Below are 22,691 nucleotides of genomic sequence, written 5' to 3' on the forward strand. Positions count from 1 at the left end.
GCAAGGCTTCACCAGACTTAATGTAGAGAGACAACACATATGTTTTCCTGTTAAAGCATGTGTAGTCAATGTCAAGGATTTTCAAGTTTATGCGCCTTTGTGGTCCTGGGAATGATTTTTAAAACTTATGTCCTGCATAAGCAAAGTCAAATATGATATTATACATTTGGGTACAGAAAATAATTATTAAAATAGTGGTTATGTACTCACAAGTTTGTTTTAGGTAGACAGAATCATCAAAAACCCAGATACTTATAAAAAGTTTGCATTATTTAGAATTTCTTCCTTAGGAATTAAAGCAGTCGCTTTTCTGGAACTGCATTTTTCAGAACTGCTCAGAGCACCTCATCTAGATGAGTGTTTTTTAAAAAAATATATAAAAAGTCTACAACAAGACTTCAAACATGACATACTTCATCTTTTGGGTTTTTTTTTTTTTTTTTTTTTTTTAAATCATGTATCTCTTCCTTAAAGTCCTTCAGAATAAAATAAAAATAAACTCTCACACTCCATTAGGAAAAAAGGGAAACATTCACGGTCTGAAAATTTTTCTGGACTCCTCCAAATGTTGGTACTATGTGCAATTTCCTCATATACAGGTATTGAGGAAACCTCTTATCATCTATTACTGAATATTCAGCTAATGGACATGCCATAGAAAATTTACATTAATAGTAGTAAATAGATTAAAATCTATTTCATAAAATAAAAATGTTCTATGACTTCAAATACATATCTGAAAAGCTAAGAGGAGGTTTTTTGTTTGTTTTTCAAAAGTGCTAATTATTATAAGTATCTTCAATACATTATGTCCAATTCTTGTTAAAACTAAACCACCTTGCTTTAGGCACACTGCTTGATGAGTTTCTAAGAAGCATAGGGTAAAAAAATTCACTTGTCAATTAATCCAGCTTCCTTAATTTTACTGAAGAAGAATTTCTCCAGGATATTGGCACATTTGTAGTATTCGCTCTCAGGGGGGTTGTACTCTTTGCAATTGGTAAAGACTCGCTGTAAATCTGCCATGAATAATTTCTTAGACACGTAGTACCTATTCTTGAGGCGTTCACTCATGGTTTTCAGATCTGCACGGGAAGAAAGAATATTAGCAATCTTTGACACCTTTTAAATACTGGCTGACAAAAGTGAGACTAGGAAAGAAATCTATGTTGTTGGTTTGACTGCATTTTTATCAGTCTCAGTGCCTTTGTTCAAAAGAAATTCATATGATCAAGGAAAACCCTTCCTAAATCTTAGGTTCCTTCTTGTTGTGAGGCATTTTTGTGTAAAAATCACAGCTATTTTAACATTAAAGAGAGCATTACTAGTCATCTGGTTCAATTCCTTATTCAGTGCAAGGAAGCTAAATAGATTAGCAGCTATGATATTAGCACAAGTATGATGATCTAATGACTGTTGGCTAGTCATTCAGAATTACACAGAAGAGGCTCTTTCTCCTTGAAGTATAGCAGTTGGAGCATTTGTATTGAACAATTTAATTACTTCAAACAATCAGACTAAGTTTATTTCATTAAATTCTTGGTTATTTTGGTGTTGTAGAAAACTGATCAGAAAATACATATGCAAATTACACCAGTGACCTTGCATATAAAAACAGACCAAATTAATTTTGCTTTATGCTCCATCAATGAAATAAGAATGACCTACTTGATTTAATAGCCCATTTTCTAAAACAAACTTGCTTTAAATTGTATTTCTCAAGTGAAAACAGTACTTAATCTAAACTCATAAGAATACAGCAGGGCTTTTACAATCTTTACTCACAGGACCAATTTTTAAAATTCTATGCAGAATAGAAGATGCTAAATACTTGCTTATTTGTGGATCCTGGGTTGGCTCAAAGTGTAAGTCTTGTAATATTACAATTGTGCTAACTACACATGGAAAAAAAAGGGCCAAAATGACTATAAACACTTTGACTACCAATATCCCAAATTCCCACTCAATTATCACAGTTTCCAGAGAGAAAGAAACATACAGCCAAATGCACTGGGATTACCGTTTAAAAAGTACTTTTATGTGCAACATCCAAAAATAGGGAGAAATTCATCAGCATCAAAATCCTATGTCCAAAGAAAGAATGGAGAACATCTGTTTCTGCCTTTAGACCTTTCTCAACGCCTATATCAGTTAGTGGAATCACGTCTGCGAGTTCTGCTTTAAATTTTTCTTTCTTCTCTGATTGGAAGTTTGGAGGAAAGAAAATCTTAAAATTGTTAAGATACTCAATGGCTCAAACAATCCCTCACTAAATATCTTGCCCCAGGGTGATTAAACAAATAAAAACGTCCTCTCATTTAAGAAAGAAAGAGTGATGAAATTTTCTCTCTAGGTAAACTGGGATGTTGGTGTTCCTTCCAGCCAAATGGCTACCATTTAAGACAAGTTCCCCAATATCATGTTTTAGCAGAAAAGGAAGAGAAGTGGAACCAAAAGAAGAAAAGTCAGAAAAAAAGAAAAGAATCAAATCTGACACAAAGACCTTTGTCCAAAAGCCTTTCAACTTTCTTTTTTTAGAGGAGGTGGTGGGAAGAAATGGGAAAGCCTAAAAATGTAGCAGAAACAAAGCAAGAATTACAGAGGTGTTTGGACCTCACAGAATAACTGCGTAATTCCTTTCTATTTGAAAGCTGCACAGATCGCTTTTACTCTTCCTCTACCCTCCTTAGAGTCTTTTAGTTGACAAAATAGCACAGGTTTAAAAAAGTGTAACACTGGCGCTACTCACTATGGAGATACCAATGGATTCACCTATCTTCATTTCTCCACCTCCAAATTTGGGGATTCTGGGCACATGGGAACACCCTGCCAGCAATCCAAACATGGTAAGAAGATGTGCTCTTCAGGGGCAGTGGGGGGTGGGGGGTAGCTATAGCTAAGTGGGTGCAGCATTTCTGTCTGAGGTGGCAAAAAAGCTGAAGTAATGGATACTGGTGATGGGAACACAATATTGCAAATGTAATTAATACTACTGAATTGTACACTTAAAAATGGTGAATATGAAAAAGAAACAAAAATTTAAAACAAGGTTAATGAGAAATTTTGAGATGTATATGTTACCGCAATTTTTTTTTTTTTTAACGAAGACATGCTTCGGCTAAACTATTCAGACTCCTCAGGCTACTCTGACGACACTGACAGCTCCCTAAGCAAACCAAGTTAGATCCCATCCATATGGGAGTACAATAGGCCAAGTACAAAAAGGCCAAGAATACAATAAAATGAGGAAAAGTAAAATTATTGCTTTGGGTCAAATTTTGCTCAGCACCGAGAGGTGTCCTAATGAGAGAATTGTTGTTCCACTAACGAACACCATTTATTGTTTTAATGATTCTTGTCCAAGGCACAGCTCAGACATTATTGGGCTTATTCAATGGGGTAAACTTTCCCCTCATGACCACTCAGCTATGCACTCAGAAGAGATCTTACTGGAGAAGCTCAGGACTTTCTCAGTTAAGGCCAAGCAAGAAACTTCCAGAGAGCAGGTTGTGAGCAGACTACGGCAAGTGAGAAGATGATGGCAAGACAGATCTGCTAAACCCATCATTCTTCAGAATATATGTGCACAGGAGATGAAGGGGAATTATTCTTCCCAAACCCATACAACTTCCTATGGGAGCTTCCCTAAAGCTGCTGAGAGGCCCCAGAGGACAAGGATGCGAATGTCCACTAACTTAAGGTTGGAAATGCATACAAAGTTTTTGCATAGTAACGTGGGGCAGAAATCCTAGAATGAGCCCTAAGGGATTGAGAAAGCCTTTTCTACCGAAAGGGGGAAGAGAGAAATGAGACAAAATAAAGTGTCAATGGCTGAGAGATTTCAAACAGAGTTGGGAGGTTATCCTGGAGGTTATTCTTACGCATTAAACAGGTATCACCTTTTTAGTTAAGGTGTAATGGAGAGGCTGCCTGAAAATGTAGAGCTGTGTTCCGGTAGCCATGTTTCTTAAAGATGACTGTATATTGATACAGCTTTCGCCATGTGACTGTGTGATTGTGAAAACCTTGTGTCTGATGCTTCTTTTATCTACCTTATGGATAGATGAGTAAAACATACGGATTTAAAATATATAAATAATAGGGGGAACAAATGTTAAAATAAATTTAGTAGACTGAAATCCTAGTGATCAATGAAAGCGAGAGGGTAAGGGGTATGGTATGTATGAATTTTTTTCTGTTTTTTTTTGTTTCTTTTTCTGAATTGATGTAAATGTTCTAAGAAATGATCATGATGATGAATATACAACTATGTGATGACATTGTGAATTACTGATTATATAGGTAGAATGGAATGATCACATGGTAAGAAAGTTTGTGTTTGTATGTTGGTATGTTTAATAAATAAAATAAATTTTTTAAAAAGGCTAATAAAGGCCAAATATAGTAAAAAAAAAAAAAGTTTTTGCACAGTGGCAAACTATAATTTCCAAATCACCCTTTCATTCATTATTCTTGACTGAGTCAATTATACCCTTGGTTTTCTTATGTTATACTAACAAGGCAGAAAGAAGAGTAAGGAAAAGCGCTTGATATAATCTTCATTTTAAAGGATATATACTATTGCAATCATTACGATGACGATAAAATTGTCATAAAAAATTTACTTCCCCAGCAAACACCTGCAAAGAGCTCCCAGTTATCCAAAAGCTAATGGATTCCTTTCTTTAATGCTTTCACATTTTAGCACATCCATGATTCATTGAAAAGGGACAGAAAACTCAGGCTTTCTTCATAGAATGGCAACAGAACTATGAAAAGAAAACACTTCAGCCAGTTGTCTGTCAGCTGCACAATTCCAAAATGTTTCCTTCTGGGGATTCTCAACTGACTGATGAATCATTCATCTTAACACAGTATAAATGCAGCAACAAATTCTGCAAATTCTTTATTTCCTAAGGCATCTTCGTTTGTTTGTTTCTTTGGGGTTGCTTTATTTTCTTTTTTGTTTGTTTGGTTTTGGATGAAAGGCAAAACTTTAACTAAGAGTATACATAGTGACACTTAGTATGCATCAAGAGCATGGAAAATCAAGAATTGTGGCAACACAAATTTCTCCCTCTGAAAATACAGCAGCCACACAGCTTAATCTAATTTCTTTTGTATCACCTTGAAATTTTCTTAAAAGGAAGAGTCATCTATGACAGACAGACTCAAAATAACACCAAGAGGACACTCGATGTTTTGCCAGTTGCAACCAAACAGTTAGCCTAAAAGGGAGGTTACGTCTTAACAGCCAGCTTTCATATCCACTGCTGTGTGCAGTTCCCCACTTGGGGCTTCCAGTGTCTAGTGGTGTTGAGTATATGTGGGCTCTGAAAAGACAGCTGCAGAATGTCTCTAATTTACATAGCCACCCACTTCTCCTTTATCATCCTGTTCTGATGTCACTACTCCTCCACGGACACATGGAATCCCACCATCATCATACACATTCTACCCTCCAATAGAAGAGTACAAATCAACCTCAGTGACCATGTGTCCCCCACACCGCCATCCAGAGAGCTTCAAATCTATACTTAGAAAATGTTAATGGCATTACCCATGGGGAACCTTATAACTTCATAATATCCCGGAGCTTCTGTTCTCTTCACAGGTTCCATGAAGGGCCAAGCGCTTTGATGGCTCTTGGGTAAAGAAAAAAGTAAGGTATCTAATATGGAAATTCCATGTGGGAAATCATTTCAAAATACTTGCATGAGATGCATGAAAAGAGAACACCCACCTTCACCTGCTGGAGAATGCTCTTGAGTGTGCTGTAAAGCTGGTCAGGGTCTTTGGGCTCTTTACTTGAAGGGAAAAGAGTAAACAACAAGGAGAAAGATCAATTTTTACTCTCCTGCCAGTTGATCCCTATACAGCTTATTCTCACAAAGCCTGAAATTGGAGCCATTTCAGAATGTTTACTAAAACTGAAACCAAGCAAGTGTTGTATTGGAGATTACTTTCAGTTTGCCCTTTCCCTAAATTGCTGGGAAGGGGAAAAAAATTGCTTCCATTAACATCTTCTTGCCCATCATACTTACCTTTTCTCTTTTCCACTGGGTTTCCAGCCTGTCTCTCCTATATGTCAACGAAATTAAACACTGAATGAGAACTGCTTTTGGTCAAGAGAATAACATAGTTAATACTTATCTAAAAGCAATGAATGACAGCCACGCCTCAATTAAAAGTCTATCTCTTGGAAAATAATGAAATTGACTACAATTTGTTACTTCCTTATACAGCTAACAATTGGAATCATTTCTAAGACTGACGACAGTATCCTGAACATTTTTCAGAGGAAAGCATAAAAAATAAATATTCATTTCTGGGTCTGAGGGTATGCGCATTTTCTTGAACTGTAAATCATATATACATATATATTTTTTGCTAATCACCATGTGAAAGAGTTAAACTGTTATTTTAGGTTAGAACAATTGCTGTCCTGGTCTCTATTTTATTTGGCCAAGATCGTGCTTGTAATGGGAGATGGTTTAGTGTAAAATATAGCCTGCGGTGTGACAGACCTGGATTTGATCTCCTGCTCTCCCCTTAAAAGCTAACTTACCCTAGATAAATTACTTAACCTCTTGTATCTCAGTTTCTCAATCAATTTAGATTTCTGTAAAACAGAAATCTAAAATTTAGGTTAAGGTATCATCTTTTGAAATTTGCTATATATGTAAAAAACCAAAACTAAACATAGAAGAATGCTTGCCACAAACAACCATTTGGTTAAATGGTTGCTACTAATCCACTAACAGGGATAAAATAGGAAAGGAAAATTTCTCAGTCTGGCAATGATAGTAAGATTTACAATAAGGACGATTTTGTAAAGAAGTAATATTCTTCCACAAATAAGATCTTATTTTCTTCTGGAGAATTTCAGTTTGTTTGATTTTATTTTGCTTTTAAATCTTCAATAGACTGGAAGAACCTGGATTAGAATGGATTGAACTGCCGATATTTAATAGTTTCTGATCTACAAAACAGCTATATTGTATGGTTTAATACAATAAAATTCCCCTCTACCAGACTCAAAGTCATGAACTTTTGGGAAGACTACTGAAAAAATAGGGAACTTTTATAACCACGCTAGCACTATAACTTCCTGTAAACAGTAAAATGTTGAGAGGAGGTCAGAATAGGGCTGCCACTAGTTTTGACAGCTACTGGCTATGTACCAGTTAAGATTAAATGACAATCTTTCTGAGACTCAATTTCCCTATTTGTAAAAGTAGATAGAATATTCCTACTACACATCCAGGTAGCACCTAGCATCATGCTACAAAGAGCAGGCTCTCAATAAACGATGAAAATTAAGAGCTACAACAAGGGGTCATCTAAGCTCTCTTTGGGTTGTATGCCTTGGGAGACAGAGAAAAGAAATAAAAGGAAAGCCTTTAAGGACGGGAAATAACACACAGGCACATAGGGCAAAAAGCTTTTCAAGTTACTGGCACTCTGGTTAACTGTTTCAAATATAACTCATGGCATTACCAAAAGATGTGCTTTTAAAAGAAGGTCTATACATACTAATTCCAGGAATGCTTTCTATAGGAATCTGTCGAACTCCATCTTTAAAACATGAAAGTCCAGGGTAGACTTTTCGAATCTGGGCTTGTTTTCTTTCTATCAGCTTTTTAATTATCTGTAAAGCAAAGGAAGAAAATGTACTTAGGGAAAGGAGTCTGTGGCTACTACTCCAGAAAGTCAACGTGAGGAGTCATTTTCCTCACAAGATAAAGCCTTTATGAAACAAAAAGGGAGAAAAGGGTGAAATGCTATTTTAGGGGTCAGACATGAAAACATTCTATCATGTCCACTGAGTGACAGTCACACAACCACCTGTGAATGACTTGTCCCTGCCACCCAGGAAAGGTAACACTGAGACAGCACACTGTCCCCCCGGGGCCCACTGTTATCTTTAGCATAAAAGCCAATTATTTCACCTGCTTCTCTATCTGAGGAGCCTCTGTCAGAATCCAGTGAAGCAGCCCAAAGCACCCACTTACCCAGTCAAGCATCAGAACCTCTTCCCATCCCATAACCAGGAACTGTTCCCATCAGAATAGATGGAAGGTGAATAGGTCTCACAAGGTTCCTAAAGCCTGGGTGATCAGCCCGACTCTTCTCTAAATTCTTCAAGGTTTGAATCCTAATCTATGCTGTTCGCATGAAAGAGCAGCTCTAAAGAGTGTCTGGTAAGGCACACGATGTTTGTGAGGGGATGCAGGCAGGAAGGGCTGGTCTGGGGACTGTTAAGAGCTGTTGTGTTTGTTTTGTAAAATAATCCCCAATTTTGTCCTGAGGGGACTACATCCGAGACAGTCTTCCCTTCAAACAAAACAGAAAACTAAAAAATCGCCATCTTGAAATTAATGGTAACATCATACAATTTAGGAAAAGAAAAAAATAAAACACTAGTATTCACTAATTGAATTCACTAAGGAAAACAAAAAATTCTAGTTTCTAATTGCTTGTTCTCAAACATATCATTGGTAAGTGCTGCATCATGCATATGCAATCCTAACAGTCAAACAAAGAGCTTTGTAAAAATAACGCTACTTGCAAAATGTATTCCTGGTGAATTTAGATCAGTGCTGTCTGATGGAAATATAAAATGAGCCAAAAGAAACAGGTGACATGAATTTTAATAATATATTTTATTTAATCCCATATACCCAAAGGATTATCATCATTGTAATGAAATAGAAAAAAATTAGAATGATACATTTTACATTTTACATTCCTTTGCTCATACTATGTCTTCATAATTGGAGTGTACTTTACACTTACAGCACATCTCAGTTTTGACTAGCCACATATCAAGTGCTCAATAACCACATGTAGCCAGTGGCTGCCATATTCAACAGGGCTGAGCTAAATGAAAGGTGTCCCCTTATTTATTTCTAAGCCCAAATCTTCTAAGCAAGAATGCCAATGGTAATCTGTTCAATGGACATCCTTGGGTAACACTTGGAAGACCATGCCTCAGTTTGAAAAGGTTTTCTTCTCTTTGCCTCAAATGTGGTGACCTACCAGGTGGCTTCCATGTACTTCATGTAGCACCTTGAAGACTGTAGACTCCTGACAAGTAACTGTCAATGGGAGGTGGGAAGTTTCCTATCCTCTCTATGACTCAAAGGATCAAAGGAACACTCTGGAGAAAGGAAATATTGTACTTGCGTTCCAGTCTCATATCTTTACCTCCCTAGAAAAGGTCTTCAGTTAGACTCTTCCAGTGAACTCAAAATCAACACTTTCCTATTGAAAGTATGTCTTCATTTTCCTCTGATTCCTATGACCTACTGCTCTAAGTCACAGTATCCCAAAACAGAAAACTTGGGGACTCTTTCATCGTTACTACGTCACCAAGTCTTAGCATGTTGTCTTTCAAAAATGTCATTGATTTGCCACATCCTTTCCTTGGCTCTTTCAATCCTACTCCCTTGTAGTCTCAAACCTGGAGTTAGACTTATTCTCCCCTCCTAACCCATGCATACATGCACACGCACACATGCACACAAGCGTACACATACACACGTGCACATAAACACACTCAATTTGTTTCCTTCTCTCCTTCTGCCTGCTCATAGCTTATTCACACTTTCTCAAATAATGGTTTTTATCATCCACCTACCTATGAACACACTTGTTCATGTGCCCAAAAATCTACTTATACTGAATTCTAAACCTTTGCTCATGTTCATTCCATTACCAGGCTGCCCAGTTCAAAGCATTTCTCTCCACCAAGTCCCAATGGATACTACGTTTCCCCTGTAGTCAACACGTACAACATGGTTCTTAATTCTCTACTCTCTGGTCTATGTGTCTAACTGTACTAATTTTCCCTCTCTATATCTAGCAATGAAAACCACAATTTATTCTGCTCTCACATATTTTTAGATGCTAGAAAAGCCCTCAATATATTTATACTGCTTGTTTGCTACCATCATAAATCCCTACTTTCTTCAAGGAGGTTTTTCCCATTGAAATAAATGATACTTGTGAAAATATTTTTCATTTTGTGGAAGAGATGCAAATCCAAATATACTATTTTTTATGGCAACTTCAGATCTCTTTCAAAAGAAATAGGTTAAGAGCTCCAAATGCCTACCATTCATTCAATAGCATGTATTACAGAAGGTGAATGAAAGGAGGAAGGGTGAAGATAAAGAGGAGGAGGTATCCAAGAGAAGAGGAGAAAAAGGAAGGAAAAGGGAGAACTGTCTTCTAAAAAGTTGACTGTTTTGTTAGCTATCTAAAACAAGTCTATGCATTTGGCTTTCTCCTTTTTATGCAGGAATGGCCATCAGATTTTAGAAGAGGTGAGTTGTAGACCCTGCTAGGAAAATCCCATGCTCAGCTTCTACCATGGAGATGAATTGGTGCTGTTGGGAGGAGGAATATAAAAAGAGCTGTTGATAGCACGGTGATGGCTTTAGTTGGCCAGCAACCTCTAATGCAGAACAAAGCACTGCTGAATTCAGACCTGCTCATTAAGCCTCAAAGAGGCAAGGGCTAGCTCCTCTGAGAGAGAGAGGCGCCCGCTGTGCTTTTATTAACTCTCAGAACAAGAACGCTGTGCTTGGAATACTCTCTCAAGCTGACACCTTGACTGAGAAGCAACAAACATTTATATATTTTTTTCCCAAGCACAAGATTGAACCACTTTCTAAGTCAAATTAAAGTACTTATTGAGCACCTACTAAGTGCAAACATTGTATAAGAAACTTCATATCTGCTACATTGGTAATGTCTGACAAATAACTAAAAACTGAGATTAAGGGTCATTAAAAGAAACCAGAAAACAATGATCATTTTAAGACAGATGTCTTCTTTGGTTATACGTCATAGGGAAAAATTTAACTAGACTGAATAACGGACATATAAAGTGGAAGTGAATGGGATGACACAGCTAAAACTCCCAGTTCCTGGATCTAATGAAATGGGAGGATCAAGGGGGTGATCTCAGACTGAACAAAGTTCATTTGTTTAATAAATGGCCATTGTGTACTCCTCAGTGATATCGATTTTAATGGTTGTTGTTTTTCTCCATCAGAGAAATTAAAAATATTTCATATTCAAATCTATCAACCTTTCCCTTTATTGCTTTCCTCTTTTTTCTTTTTTTGCAGTTATAATTTTATTCGATAATCAGCATTAGTCTTCACCCACACTGACAGTAGATTTTTTGGAAGTAATGACAGTTACTTAGGTGACCAATGTATAGAGCTTGTTTGGTGAATGTTCAACCTTATTACATTTTATGGACAACGGTACATGGATACAATATGGGACAGCCTTTATTCCTTTGGCCCAGACAGCACTGTTGAGGCTGGTGTCAATGTGTACATCTGGGATTTCCACCTCCTTCATGGCAAATTTCTGGGTTCGAGGGGCATCTTCTTGCCTGAGTACTCAAGGGGCGGGAATGATTCTTAAGCTCACTTCACGGATGCGCTTGTGAATGTGGATGGTGCACTCCCCCGTCACCACCCCGCTAATGACAGAACACCCCTGCTTCTCATCACCCTTCCCTGTGGGAGCCATTCTGCTGGGACTAGGTCCTACTGCTTCTCTTTTAGTTCATATACATAAAAGACATCTCCACCCCAATAGAGAATAATGAATCACTTAATACTTAGAACTTGCAATGTAAAAGGACACTTTCACACAAACACTGAGATAAATATCCACATATGACTGTGAATAATGGAAATTCAAATAGTTGGATCAAGCCAATGATGAACCAGGGACTGAAATGATTTGATTTGTGAGTATGTTAAGGGAGTGAGATTGGGTAATGGGTAAACATCTGGCAAGAGGGTTAAAGCATCTCCAAACTGTTTTGGAGAACAGTTTCGAAATAAAGATATAGGATTAGGAAAGATGCTTGAGGACACTGAAAGTGAGGTTAAAATATGTCACTATTTAACAAGTGGAATGCTGACTCCTAGGAATGGTGACCTAGGGAGGAGATAGATCAATGATACCGTCAAAGAAAAAGATCCAGATAAATGATAGCAAACAGATCCTGATATCCAGTACACTCCTACACTCAGAATCTAATGAAATACAACCCAGTTCCAAGTAAGACTGAACCATATAGAAAACATGAATTGGTCACCTGCTTACCTCCTTCTGCTTCTTAATGATGACGGAAAATTCTGTGTAAGGGATTCGAGGATTTAACTCACAGCCCATTAAAGTGGCTCCTTCATAATCCTTGATGTAGCCAACATATTTGGTTTTAGGTATTTTAATTTCTTTGGAGAAACCCTACAAATCAAACAAACTTATTTATGCAGACATTTTGCAACAAATTTCTATTGAGAGTCAACTGTGTGCCAGGTATTATGCTAGGCATCAACACATGCTTCTCACAAGATCTCAGAGTATTATTCTGGGGGAAGGATTAGCTTGAAAGCCTCCCATGAAGTTAAATAAAAATTGGAGATCAAACTACGCACATAAAAAAGTAACTCCAGTAAAAACACAGACAATATTATAACATTTTAAACAGAAATGGCAATTAGGTAAAAATAAGGCTTAATCCTGTCTTGAATTGCATAATAAACATGGCCACTGCAAATTTTCCCCAAAGTGGGGAGGGGGGGGGTCTCAGGATACTAGTCTAAATTCTGAAAGAAAAGCTAGTTAAGAATTACAGCAATGAGAATCTTGATGCTGAAGAAATAAAACTCCTACTTTACAGGCAAAAAACTTTCAGATGGTCACAATGTGTTCTTCTTTCAGTGACATTAATGCTTTGCAGTATATTCATATACTACTTTAAGCTGTAATAACAGAACATTATAAGGTATATATATTCAAAATTATAACTATAAACTTAATTTCCCTTAAGCTGTCTATTTCAGTTCTTACAGAAAGTGCTCAGAGTTCAGACCACCACCAGTGGTTTTCCACCTCACCCTACAGTAAAAGAATTATTTTCCAGGTATCGCCGTCATCCTCAGAGAGGGCCATAGAACAAGCCACGTAAGAACCCCTGCTGAAATCTCATGCTTTTGAAACACAAGTTACAGGCTAGGAAAGCTGACATTCATGCTCTCAATAAAGCAATCCCAAGGAATCCTCTCAAATGAGTTTTTATTATAAAACTCACAAACACAATCCAAAGAATGGGGAGAAAATAAATAGGAAATTAGTTAACAGATGTCAGAGGGAAAGCTTTCTAATCATATGAGGATTTAATGGGAAAAAAAAGAATAGTTTTCATGTAATAAAATCTTCAAAATTCTATAGATTACAAAAAGAGACATAATCAATGTTGAAACAATTGGTGAACAGGGGGAAGATACCATAAAATTAAAAATTATTTTTATATACAAAGAGTTCTCATAAAGCAATGCAAAAAACATCGTTTAACAGAAAAAAAAGGAAAAATACAGTGAACTGACAATTAAAAAAAAAGAATTACAAAGGGTCAATAAAGATGCAAACATAAGTAAAACTTCTCAAATTTCACAATGATCAAATAAATGTAAACAAACACCATTTGTTACTGAGGCAAAGGGCAAAAATGTATTTTTCAATTATTAACTCCTTTGCTAAGCTCCACTGTTATGCTGTTAGCAAAAATGGAAATTGTTCCAGTCTTCAGCTGTACATTAACAAAAAAAACTTGAAAACGTCTACACGCCAATACTGCAAAGGTTGTTAAAGCCACTGAATCTCAGAATGCTTGGATGTGGCTGAGTTGGGATATTTTATGTTGTATATATGTTACCACAGATTTAAAAAGAGAGAGATTAAAGAGACAAGGACAATTAAACGCAATACATGATGATCCTAGACTGGATCTAACAATGGAGGAGAAAATGCCCAAAAGGACATTATTAGGACAAATGAAAAAGTACAATATGGTCTGCATCATTGTTAAATTTCTTGAACTTGAAAGCTGTACTTTAGGTATTACGCAAGTGAATGTCCTAGCTCTCAGGATATGTACATGGAAGAGTTGTGAGAGGAGCATCATGTATGCAACCTCTCTCAACTGCTGGATGGATGGATAGATAGATAGATAGAAATTATATGAATGCTATTAAGAAATGAGGCAAAATGCTAACAGCTAGTAAATCTAGGTGGGGAGTACACTAGAGTTCTAGGTATTGTTTCTGTACTATTTTTGCAACTTTCCCATAAGTTCAAAATTATTTCAAAATTAAAAGTTTAAAAAACAAAATAAAACCAAAAAAACTGTTCACAAGCAAATGACTTCTGGGCATTTATTCTAAAAAATTATCCTAGATGAAGGCAACAAACACATACACATAAACTTACAAATAAAGAAGTACCAACATGTCCTCAAAATGTGGTATTATAAATACAAATCATAAATAAATAAAAACAAAAAAAGAATAAAACAAAGAATAAAAAAAATTTAAATGTTGTATTGGTTAAATAAATTACTTTATGTTTATATAACGATATCCCAGAAAAACATCAAAATTTTATCTAACATTAATCAGAGGCAAATAATTAAACTACATACACAGCATGACCTATCTTTTAAAATGTACTTATATATACAAAAATACACAGAAGAAAAATATTTGAAGAATACATATGAAAGGATTAACAGTGGTAGAACTACAAGCAATTTTACTTTTCTTTTTTGCACTTTACCATATTTTCCAAAATGTCTACAATGACCTTACATTAACTTTTTAGTCAGAAAAATAAGTTCAAAATGCTTAGGAATGATAAAGCACTATGGTATGAAAAATAATATTTATCAACAGAATAATCTCAAAAAACTGAGCTGAAAACTTCTGCTCCTAGCTTTCTATTGCCGTAGAAAAGATATTCTCTGCAGCCTCTTATAAACTTCAGGACCACCTCTCTGCTTCATAAATGGAGGGCATTCCCAGACTGAATCGATTTCTCTCAGTTATGAAGAATTCTACCTATTTAGGACTGGGAATATAACTCCAAATGTCTCCTTAGACTGAGGGTACCATATTTTAAAATGTTAGATTATGATATTTTACTTTGCTTATAAGTGACACTGATTCATTCACGCAACAATTATTTATTTAGTACTTACTAGATGCCAGTCACACCCTCTAATTCAGTCTGAAATTTTCTTATTTCTGAAGATTAAGGCTTACAAAAAAAAATGTGTGCCCTCCCTCTAAGTAGGAAACACTGGGGGGAAAAACTTATTTGGATGCAGGCTACCTGACTGCATATAGGAAAAGGAATGTCAGAATAGTTTTGCACAGTGAAAAGGTTACCTGTTTCTTGAAGTATCCAATTGCATATTCATCTGCATATGTCAGGAAATTCAGGATATCATGTTTTATATGATATTCTTTCAAGTGATTCATCAAGTGTGTTCCATAGCCCTGTGTGGAAGTTAGTATACATACAAATATATTAGCTTTTGGAAAAAGAAATTCCTACAAATTTACCAAGAATGTTGGCATATTTCGAAGTTTGTACATTAGCTATTTTACCAACTGAGGCCTTTCCTGAAGGATATTCAATGCCTTGCACATTTGAACTTCAAAATTGAACTACAAATCCCCCAAATTCAAAATCCTTGGGTGGATATAATGTTATCATTTGAACATAAAAGGTTTTGGTTCTTTGAAAATAACACAACAAGGTTAAAAGCTGCTAGTTCATTCTCAATCCTAAAAATGTCTCACTGGATATTAATATAAAAGTTTTGGGAATAAACGTTGCTTATGAATACCTGCTATCTTTAAAGTATGTGAGAACTTTAGACGAAAGGAGCTATGTAAACGGAAAGTGCTACTCTTGACTTTAAAAGCATTTAAAGTACTAATCTTGACTACAATACTGACTAACCGAAGTGTATGGTGTATACCACAAATCATCAAACCTTCCAAAGAGTTACATCATCACACACGTGGGGGTATCAATTTCTTCTTATCAGACCTTTACAAACAAGGGCTGAAAGCCCAGGATCTCTTGAGTCAGCCAGAGACAAAAGGAAATAAAGACAGTGGGCAATGTTGAATGAATTAATGATAGAAATATGAAAGAAAAAAATGCAAGTACCGGGTTTTTCAATGAAGTAACACAGAGAAATATTAATTATTCTAACCATATCACAGTACTGACACATGCTGACTTTGAATAAAGATGAATGAAATATCTCTTTCTTTGAAGGGGAAGACAGCAAAACAGGGAAGACAAACATGTAAGCACATAATTACGCTATATGGCTGTGCTGTTTAATATGGTAACCACTAAGCCACAGGTGGCTACTGACCACTGGACATGTGGCTAGTCCAAATGGAGATGTACTGCAAGTATAAAATACAGAACTTTAAAAAAAATGCATAACCTTAAATTCAGGCATAACTAGGTTGAAAGTGAAAAGATGGAAAATTATATACCACGCAAGTAGTGATCAAGAGAGAGCTGGGGTAGATATAGTAATATCAGATAAAATAGACTTTAAGTCAAAAATTATTATAATGGACAAAGATGACCAGAATATACTGATGAAGAGGTCAATTCATCAAAGCTGTAACAATTATAAATATATATATATATGTACCTAAGAGTAGAGCACCAAAATATATGAAACAAATACTGACAGATTTGAAAGCAGAAACAGATAACTCTACATTAATAGTAGGAGACTTTAATACATCATTTTCAATACCAGATATAACATTTAGGCAGAAGATCAATAAGGAAATACAAACCTTGAACAATATTCTAAGCCAACTAGAAGTATATATATATTATTTCACCCAACAACAGAATACATATTCTTCTTGAGTGCACATGGTTCATTCTCCAGGATTGACTATATCTCAGTCACAAAACAAGACTAAATAAGTTTAAAAACATTGAAATAATAAAACGTATCTTCTCCAAACACAATATCATTAACAGAGGGAAAAATGGAAAAATTCAAAAATATGTGAAAATCAGAAGACATGTTCTTGGACAACCAATGGGGTAAAGAGGAAATCACAAGGGAAATTAGGAAATAATGTTGAGGTGAAGAAAAGTGAGAATACAAAATACTAAAAGTTATGGGACATAGCAAAGGCAGTGCTGAAGGGGAAATGTATAGCTCCAAATACATTTAAAAAGAAGATACCAAATCAGAGCCCTAACCTGAAAACTGGAAGAACTAAAAAAGAAGAGCAAACTAGAGACAAAGTAAGCAGAAAGAAAGAAATAATGAAGATCAGAGGAGAAATAAATGAAGCTGAGATAAAAATAAAAATAGAATCAACAAAACCCAAAATTCGGTCTCTGGAAAAAAAAAAAACAAAAAAATTGGGCAAACCTTTAGCTAGACTGATAAAGAAAAATAGAGAGAGGGCATAAATTACTAAAATCAGAATTGAAAAGTGGAACATTACTACCAACTCCACTTAAAAAGGACTATATAAAAGAATACTATGAACAACTGTCTGCAAATAAATTAGATAACCTAGATGAAATGTAGAAATTCCTAGAAACATCAAAACTACTTACACTGACTAAAGGAGAAACAGAAGATCTCAATAAACAACAACTAATAAAGGGATTGAATCAATAATGAAAACCTCCCAAACAAATAAAGCCCAGAACAGATGGCTTCACAGGGGGAATTTTACCAAATATCCTAGAATAATGGACACCAATCCCACTGAAATCTTTCCAAAAAACTGAAGAGGAAGGAACATTCCCTCTAATCAACATCACCTTCACACCAAAGCCAGATAAAGATACCACAAGAAAAGAAAATTACAGACTATTATATTACTTATGCATATAAATGCAAAAATTCTCAACAAAATACTAGCCAAATGATTCTAACAACACATTAAAGAATTATACAGAAAGAACAAGTGGGATTTATCCCAGGTATGCAAACATGGCTCAAAATAAAATCACTTAATGTAACACACTACATTAACAGAACTTAATCACTTCAATTGATGTGGAAAAGACACTTAACAAAATCCAGCACCCTTATAAGAACAGTTATAAAACAAGGAATAGAAGGACATTTCTTCAACAAGATAAAAGGAATATATGAAAAACACAGTGATAATACCATACTTAATTGAAAGGATTCCCTTTAAGATCAGGAACAAGACAGGGATGGTCACTGTCACACTACTGTACTGGAAGTTCTAGCCAGAGCAATTAGATAAGAAAAAGAAATAAAAGGCATCCAAATAGGAAAGAAATAAGGAAATTTTTCCCAATTTGCAGGGGACATGAAAATATATACAGAAAATCCTGAAAAACCCACAACAAAGTTTCTAGAGCTAATAAACGAATTCAGCAAATTCAGGAACAACTGGAAGATGAAATCAAGAAAAAAAAATCCATTTATAATAGCAACCAAAAGAATCAAATATCTAGAAGTAAATATATAACCAAGGCTGTAAAGGACTTGTACACAGAAAACTACAAAACACTGCTAAAAGAAATTTGAAAAGACCTAAATAAAGGGAAGGGCATTCCATGTTTATGGACCAGAAGACTAAATATTGTTAAGATGTCAATTTTGCCCTGTTATTTATATATTCAACACAATTCCACTGAAAATTGTAACAACCTTCATTGCAATAATGGAAAAAAATAATCATCAAATTGGTATGGAAGGATAAGGGGCCTTGTATAGACAAAATTTTCTTGAAAAAGAGGAACAGAGTTGGAGGACTTATACATCCCTATTTCAAAACTTATTACAAAGCCATGGCAATCAAAATAGACTAGTATTGGCACAAAGAAAGACATAAAGGACAATGGAGTCAAATTCAGAGCTCAGTAATCAGCCCTTATATTTATGGCCAGCTGATTTTTGACAAGGGGGCAAAGACCACTCAATTGGGAAAGAATAGTCTCTTCAACAAATGGTGCTGGGAAAAGTGGATCTCCACTTGCAAAACAATGAAGGTGGACACTTACTTCATACCATATGTAAAAGTCAACTCAAAATGGATCAAAGACCTATATATAAGTGCCAGGATTATAAAACTCCCAGAAGAAAAACATAGGGAAGCATCTTCAGGACACTGTGTTGTTTCTTAAATTTTACACCCAAAGTAGACACAAAAGAAAAAAAAAGGATGAAAAACAATGTAGACAAAAAAATAGATAAATGGAACTTCCTCAAAATTAAAAACTTTTGTGCATCAAATGAATTCATCATGAAAATAAAAAGATAACCTAAACAACGGGAGAAAATATTTATAAACTGCATATTTGAAAAGGATTTAAAATCTGGAATATAGAAAGAAATCTTTCAACTCAACAACAAAAAGAAACCCAATTTAAAAAATGGACAAAAAGTCTGAATAGACATTTCTTCAAAGAATACAAACAAATGGCCTTAAAAAGTACATGAAAAGATGCTCGAGCTCATTAGCCATAAGGGAAATGCAAATCAAAACCACAAGATATCATTTCATACCTACTAAAATTACTACTACTAAAAAAAAAAATAGGAAAATGCAAGTGTTGGGGCGAATGTGGAAAAACGGGAACACTCACTCAATACTAGCGGCAATGTAAAAGGGGACAGCTGCTGTTGAAGACAGTTTAATGGTCTTTCAGAAAGTTATGACTCGGCAATCCCACTTCTAGGTATATACACAAAAGAATTCAAAGCAGTATTTGAACAGATACTTGCACACTGATGTTCATGATGGCATCCACTATTGCCACAAGATAGAAGCAACCAAACGTCCAATTAATGAATGGATAGACCAAATGCGGTACATACAAACAACAGCATATTGCTCAGCGGTAAAAAGGAATGAAATAAAATAAAAAGAAATGAAACTCTGATACATACAAAAACATGGACGAACTTTGAAGACACCATGTTGAGTGAATGAAATAAGCCAGCTACAAGACAAATATCCTATGATCTCACTTATTAGAAATAATTAGAAAAAGCAAACACAGAGGCTGAATCTAGAATATTGATTAACAGTAAGGAATAGTGAGTGGAGGCTTAAAATGAACAGTTTCTATTTGGAATGATGGGAAAGTTTTGATAATGGACGGTGGTTGGTAGTACAACATTGTGAATATAATTAATAGTACTGAATTTTATATTTGAATGTGATTAAAGGGGAAATTTTAGGCTGTATATATGTTACTAGAATAAATTTTTTAAAAAATCCATGAAACTGCACAACACAATCAGTGAACCGTAGGTGAAATCATGGGTCTACAGTTAATAGCACTATGATAAAAATGTGCTTTCATCAATTGTACCAAATTTACCACACCAATGCAAGGCTATAATAATAGGGCTGTATACAGGAACCATGTATTTTATGCATGATTTTTCAGAAAATCCACAATTTCTGTAATAAAAAAAAATCCAAATAGTTCTTAGATGACAAGATATTCTAAAACTGGGTGAGGAGGTTCAAGTAATTCTCAGAGTTCATCTTGTGTGTGCTTTCAGCATGTTAAATTCATATGCAAATCTTATTTAAAGCATTCATAGGAATTCGTATGTAAGCCTGATTTTCCTCAGTGATTGGCTGCAAACTTTTATATACCTTTTAATAAGATTTTTAATATATTAAATAAAAAATCTTAAAACGCCATTTATGAAATTTGCTGTTTTCACAAATAGGTGCTACCATCACTGGAACCTGTTATACTCCACATCAGCGTGTTGCCCATTTCAGAGGAGTCCATGTTATTTAATATTGATAAGTTAGCAAAATACAGAAATCTTTAACTTATATTACAAGCCTATAAAAGCGTAAATATGTAGGGCAGTACCATATCTCAGGAGCTGTTCATTAATCATTAAGAAACCAGCAAATTATGAAAGAACTGCTTCTCCCATTCGTAATTCTACTAACAGCTGACTCTTAACATTACGAATGTGTGCGTGTGTGCGTGTGTCGGTGTGCATACAGGATTTCTGTCAGACTCATGCATTCTACCCAGTTTTGGAAGCCTACTCTTCCTTTTCTAAAACCATAGTTAAAGTCACTTACAAGGAATGTTTTTTCTCCTCGTTTTTCCTATTGCGTTTGTGAGGCTGGCCACCTCCCTTTAGAAAATTACATGGTTTTAGAAAAAAATAAATTGCCCTTCTGGGAAGTAATAGGACAAGATGTCCAGTCACATTAAATACCGTAAGTTTCCCTCTGTTGTCCTAAACGTGTCCAAGTCAACCTGAATCGACCTTTCCCAACAAGGTGTGGCTATCTTTGAAAACAAAAATTACACAGTCATTTTCCTGAAATTACAAACCAAGGACCTATTTTCTAAGTCTTCCCCCTATGAAAAGCTGAACAAAAATTTCCTTTAAGTAAGTTCCTAAACTCTGGATATTTGGAGTTAAGTCTGTCACTTTGGCTAGGGAAAAACTACAAAAACAAAACCAGTGATCAACACAGCAACAGCACCATCTAAAGACACACTTTAGAATTTCCTGAAAAAGAGCCAGAGATCAGTTTCAAGCGAATGACAAATAGAAGACTGATGACTTGACTTTGCCCTTTGGTATTTACTACTATGAGTCAAAGACAGAAATCTCCATTTGGGCTTAGTGAGAATAAATACCTCTCAGCAACTATAACTGGCACAGTGAGTAGAGAATAAAGCTGTTAATAAAAGCAAAAGAAACCACAGCACTGGCTGGAGCCCTCAAGCAGGCAATTACTTTCAGTGACTTAGTTTCGGTTTTTGCAGAGACATTGCCTCTTTGTAGCTGAAGGAGTCAACAATAATCTTAGTCCTGTCGTGCCAACGCAGTAGTCACTGGCTACACGTGTCTGTTGAGCACTTGAAAGAAGGTTAGTACAAATGGAGGTGTGCTGCAAATGTAAAAGACATACCTGATTTCAAAGGCAGTACACACAACAAAATAATGCAAAACGTCTCATTAGTAATTAATTTCCACATTGCGTAATGTGACAATGACAGCATTTTGAATATACCAGACAAAATACGTTTTTAAAATTAAATTCACCTGTTTCTCTCTTTGTTTTTTAAGGTGTTTACAAGAAAATGAAAAGCCATATACATGGCTCACATTAATGTCCCGTGTTATAGCTCTATTGGATAGTGCTGCTTCAGACCTTCCAACAACTTTTCTCATTTACTCTAGAGCTACTTATCCTTCTACCACCCGCCACACTTCTGGATGCTTTTTCTTTTCTTTAGGGACCCCAAAATACCAAATGAATAATATCGCAAGGACACCTCTCCTGATACCATCTTCCTGAGAACAGAGTGGAACACAACAAAGTCTAGATGAGAGTTCTGCCTGCCTACCGAGAGTCAAGGTTATGACAGCTAGAACACAACACCAGTTAGACCACAACACCAATTAGACAACAACAGCAATTAGACAACAACAATTAGACAACAACAACAGTTAGACCACAACACCGATTAGAACACAACCATAGACTCAGGAAGGGAGGGGACTGATGTCAAGAACAACTGGGAAGGTCAATTAGCCACACACATGGAACACCATATTCCAAACCCTGCATGGCTATATCTGACCTTTATTCATACATTTATTCCAATCTTTCATCTTCCCTTATAAAATTTCTTTAACCCTATCCACTCTTTAGATACAAGATCATAAGAATCTGTCTGAAGTCCAAGCTATCTAAATTGCCTTCCAAAGCCACACTGCACCATACCCTTTCTGATGGCTCAGGGTTGCCAGCTGGGTATGT

The 22,691-nt window shown here is 35.6% G+C and overlaps 1 protein-coding gene across 2 annotated transcripts in view; it reads right to left on the reverse strand.

The window, feature by feature from the left end:
- Positions 1 to 419: 419 nt before the first annotated feature.
- The window catches only part of KAT2B (lysine acetyltransferase 2B), an 85,301-nt gene continuing 63,029 nt past the window's right edge, over positions 420 to 22,691 (reverse strand). For both annotated transcript variants that reach the window (XM_077130031.1, XM_077130032.1), the window contains exons 12-18: positions 15,267 to 15,377; positions 12,142 to 12,285; positions 7,537 to 7,651; positions 6,045 to 6,081; positions 5,744 to 5,807; positions 5,561 to 5,645; positions 420 to 1,085 (exon numbers count right to left, since the gene is read on the reverse strand). In XM_077130031.1, coding sequence (XP_076986146.1) covers positions 892 to 1,085; positions 5,561 to 5,645; positions 5,744 to 5,807; positions 6,045 to 6,081; positions 7,537 to 7,651; positions 12,142 to 12,285; positions 15,267 to 15,377 — 750 coding nt within the window. In that variant the 3' untranslated portion in view covers positions 420 to 891. The remainder of the gene's footprint in view (positions 1,086 to 5,560; positions 5,646 to 5,743; positions 5,808 to 6,044; positions 6,082 to 7,536; positions 7,652 to 12,141; positions 12,286 to 15,266; positions 15,378 to 22,691) is intronic.

Source organism: Tamandua tetradactyla, chromosome 15, assembly GCF_023851605.1.
Source record: "Tamandua tetradactyla isolate mTamTet1 chromosome 15, mTamTet1.pri, whole genome shotgun sequence".
NCBI lineage: Eukaryota > Metazoa > Chordata > Mammalia > Pilosa > Myrmecophagidae > Tamandua > Tamandua tetradactyla.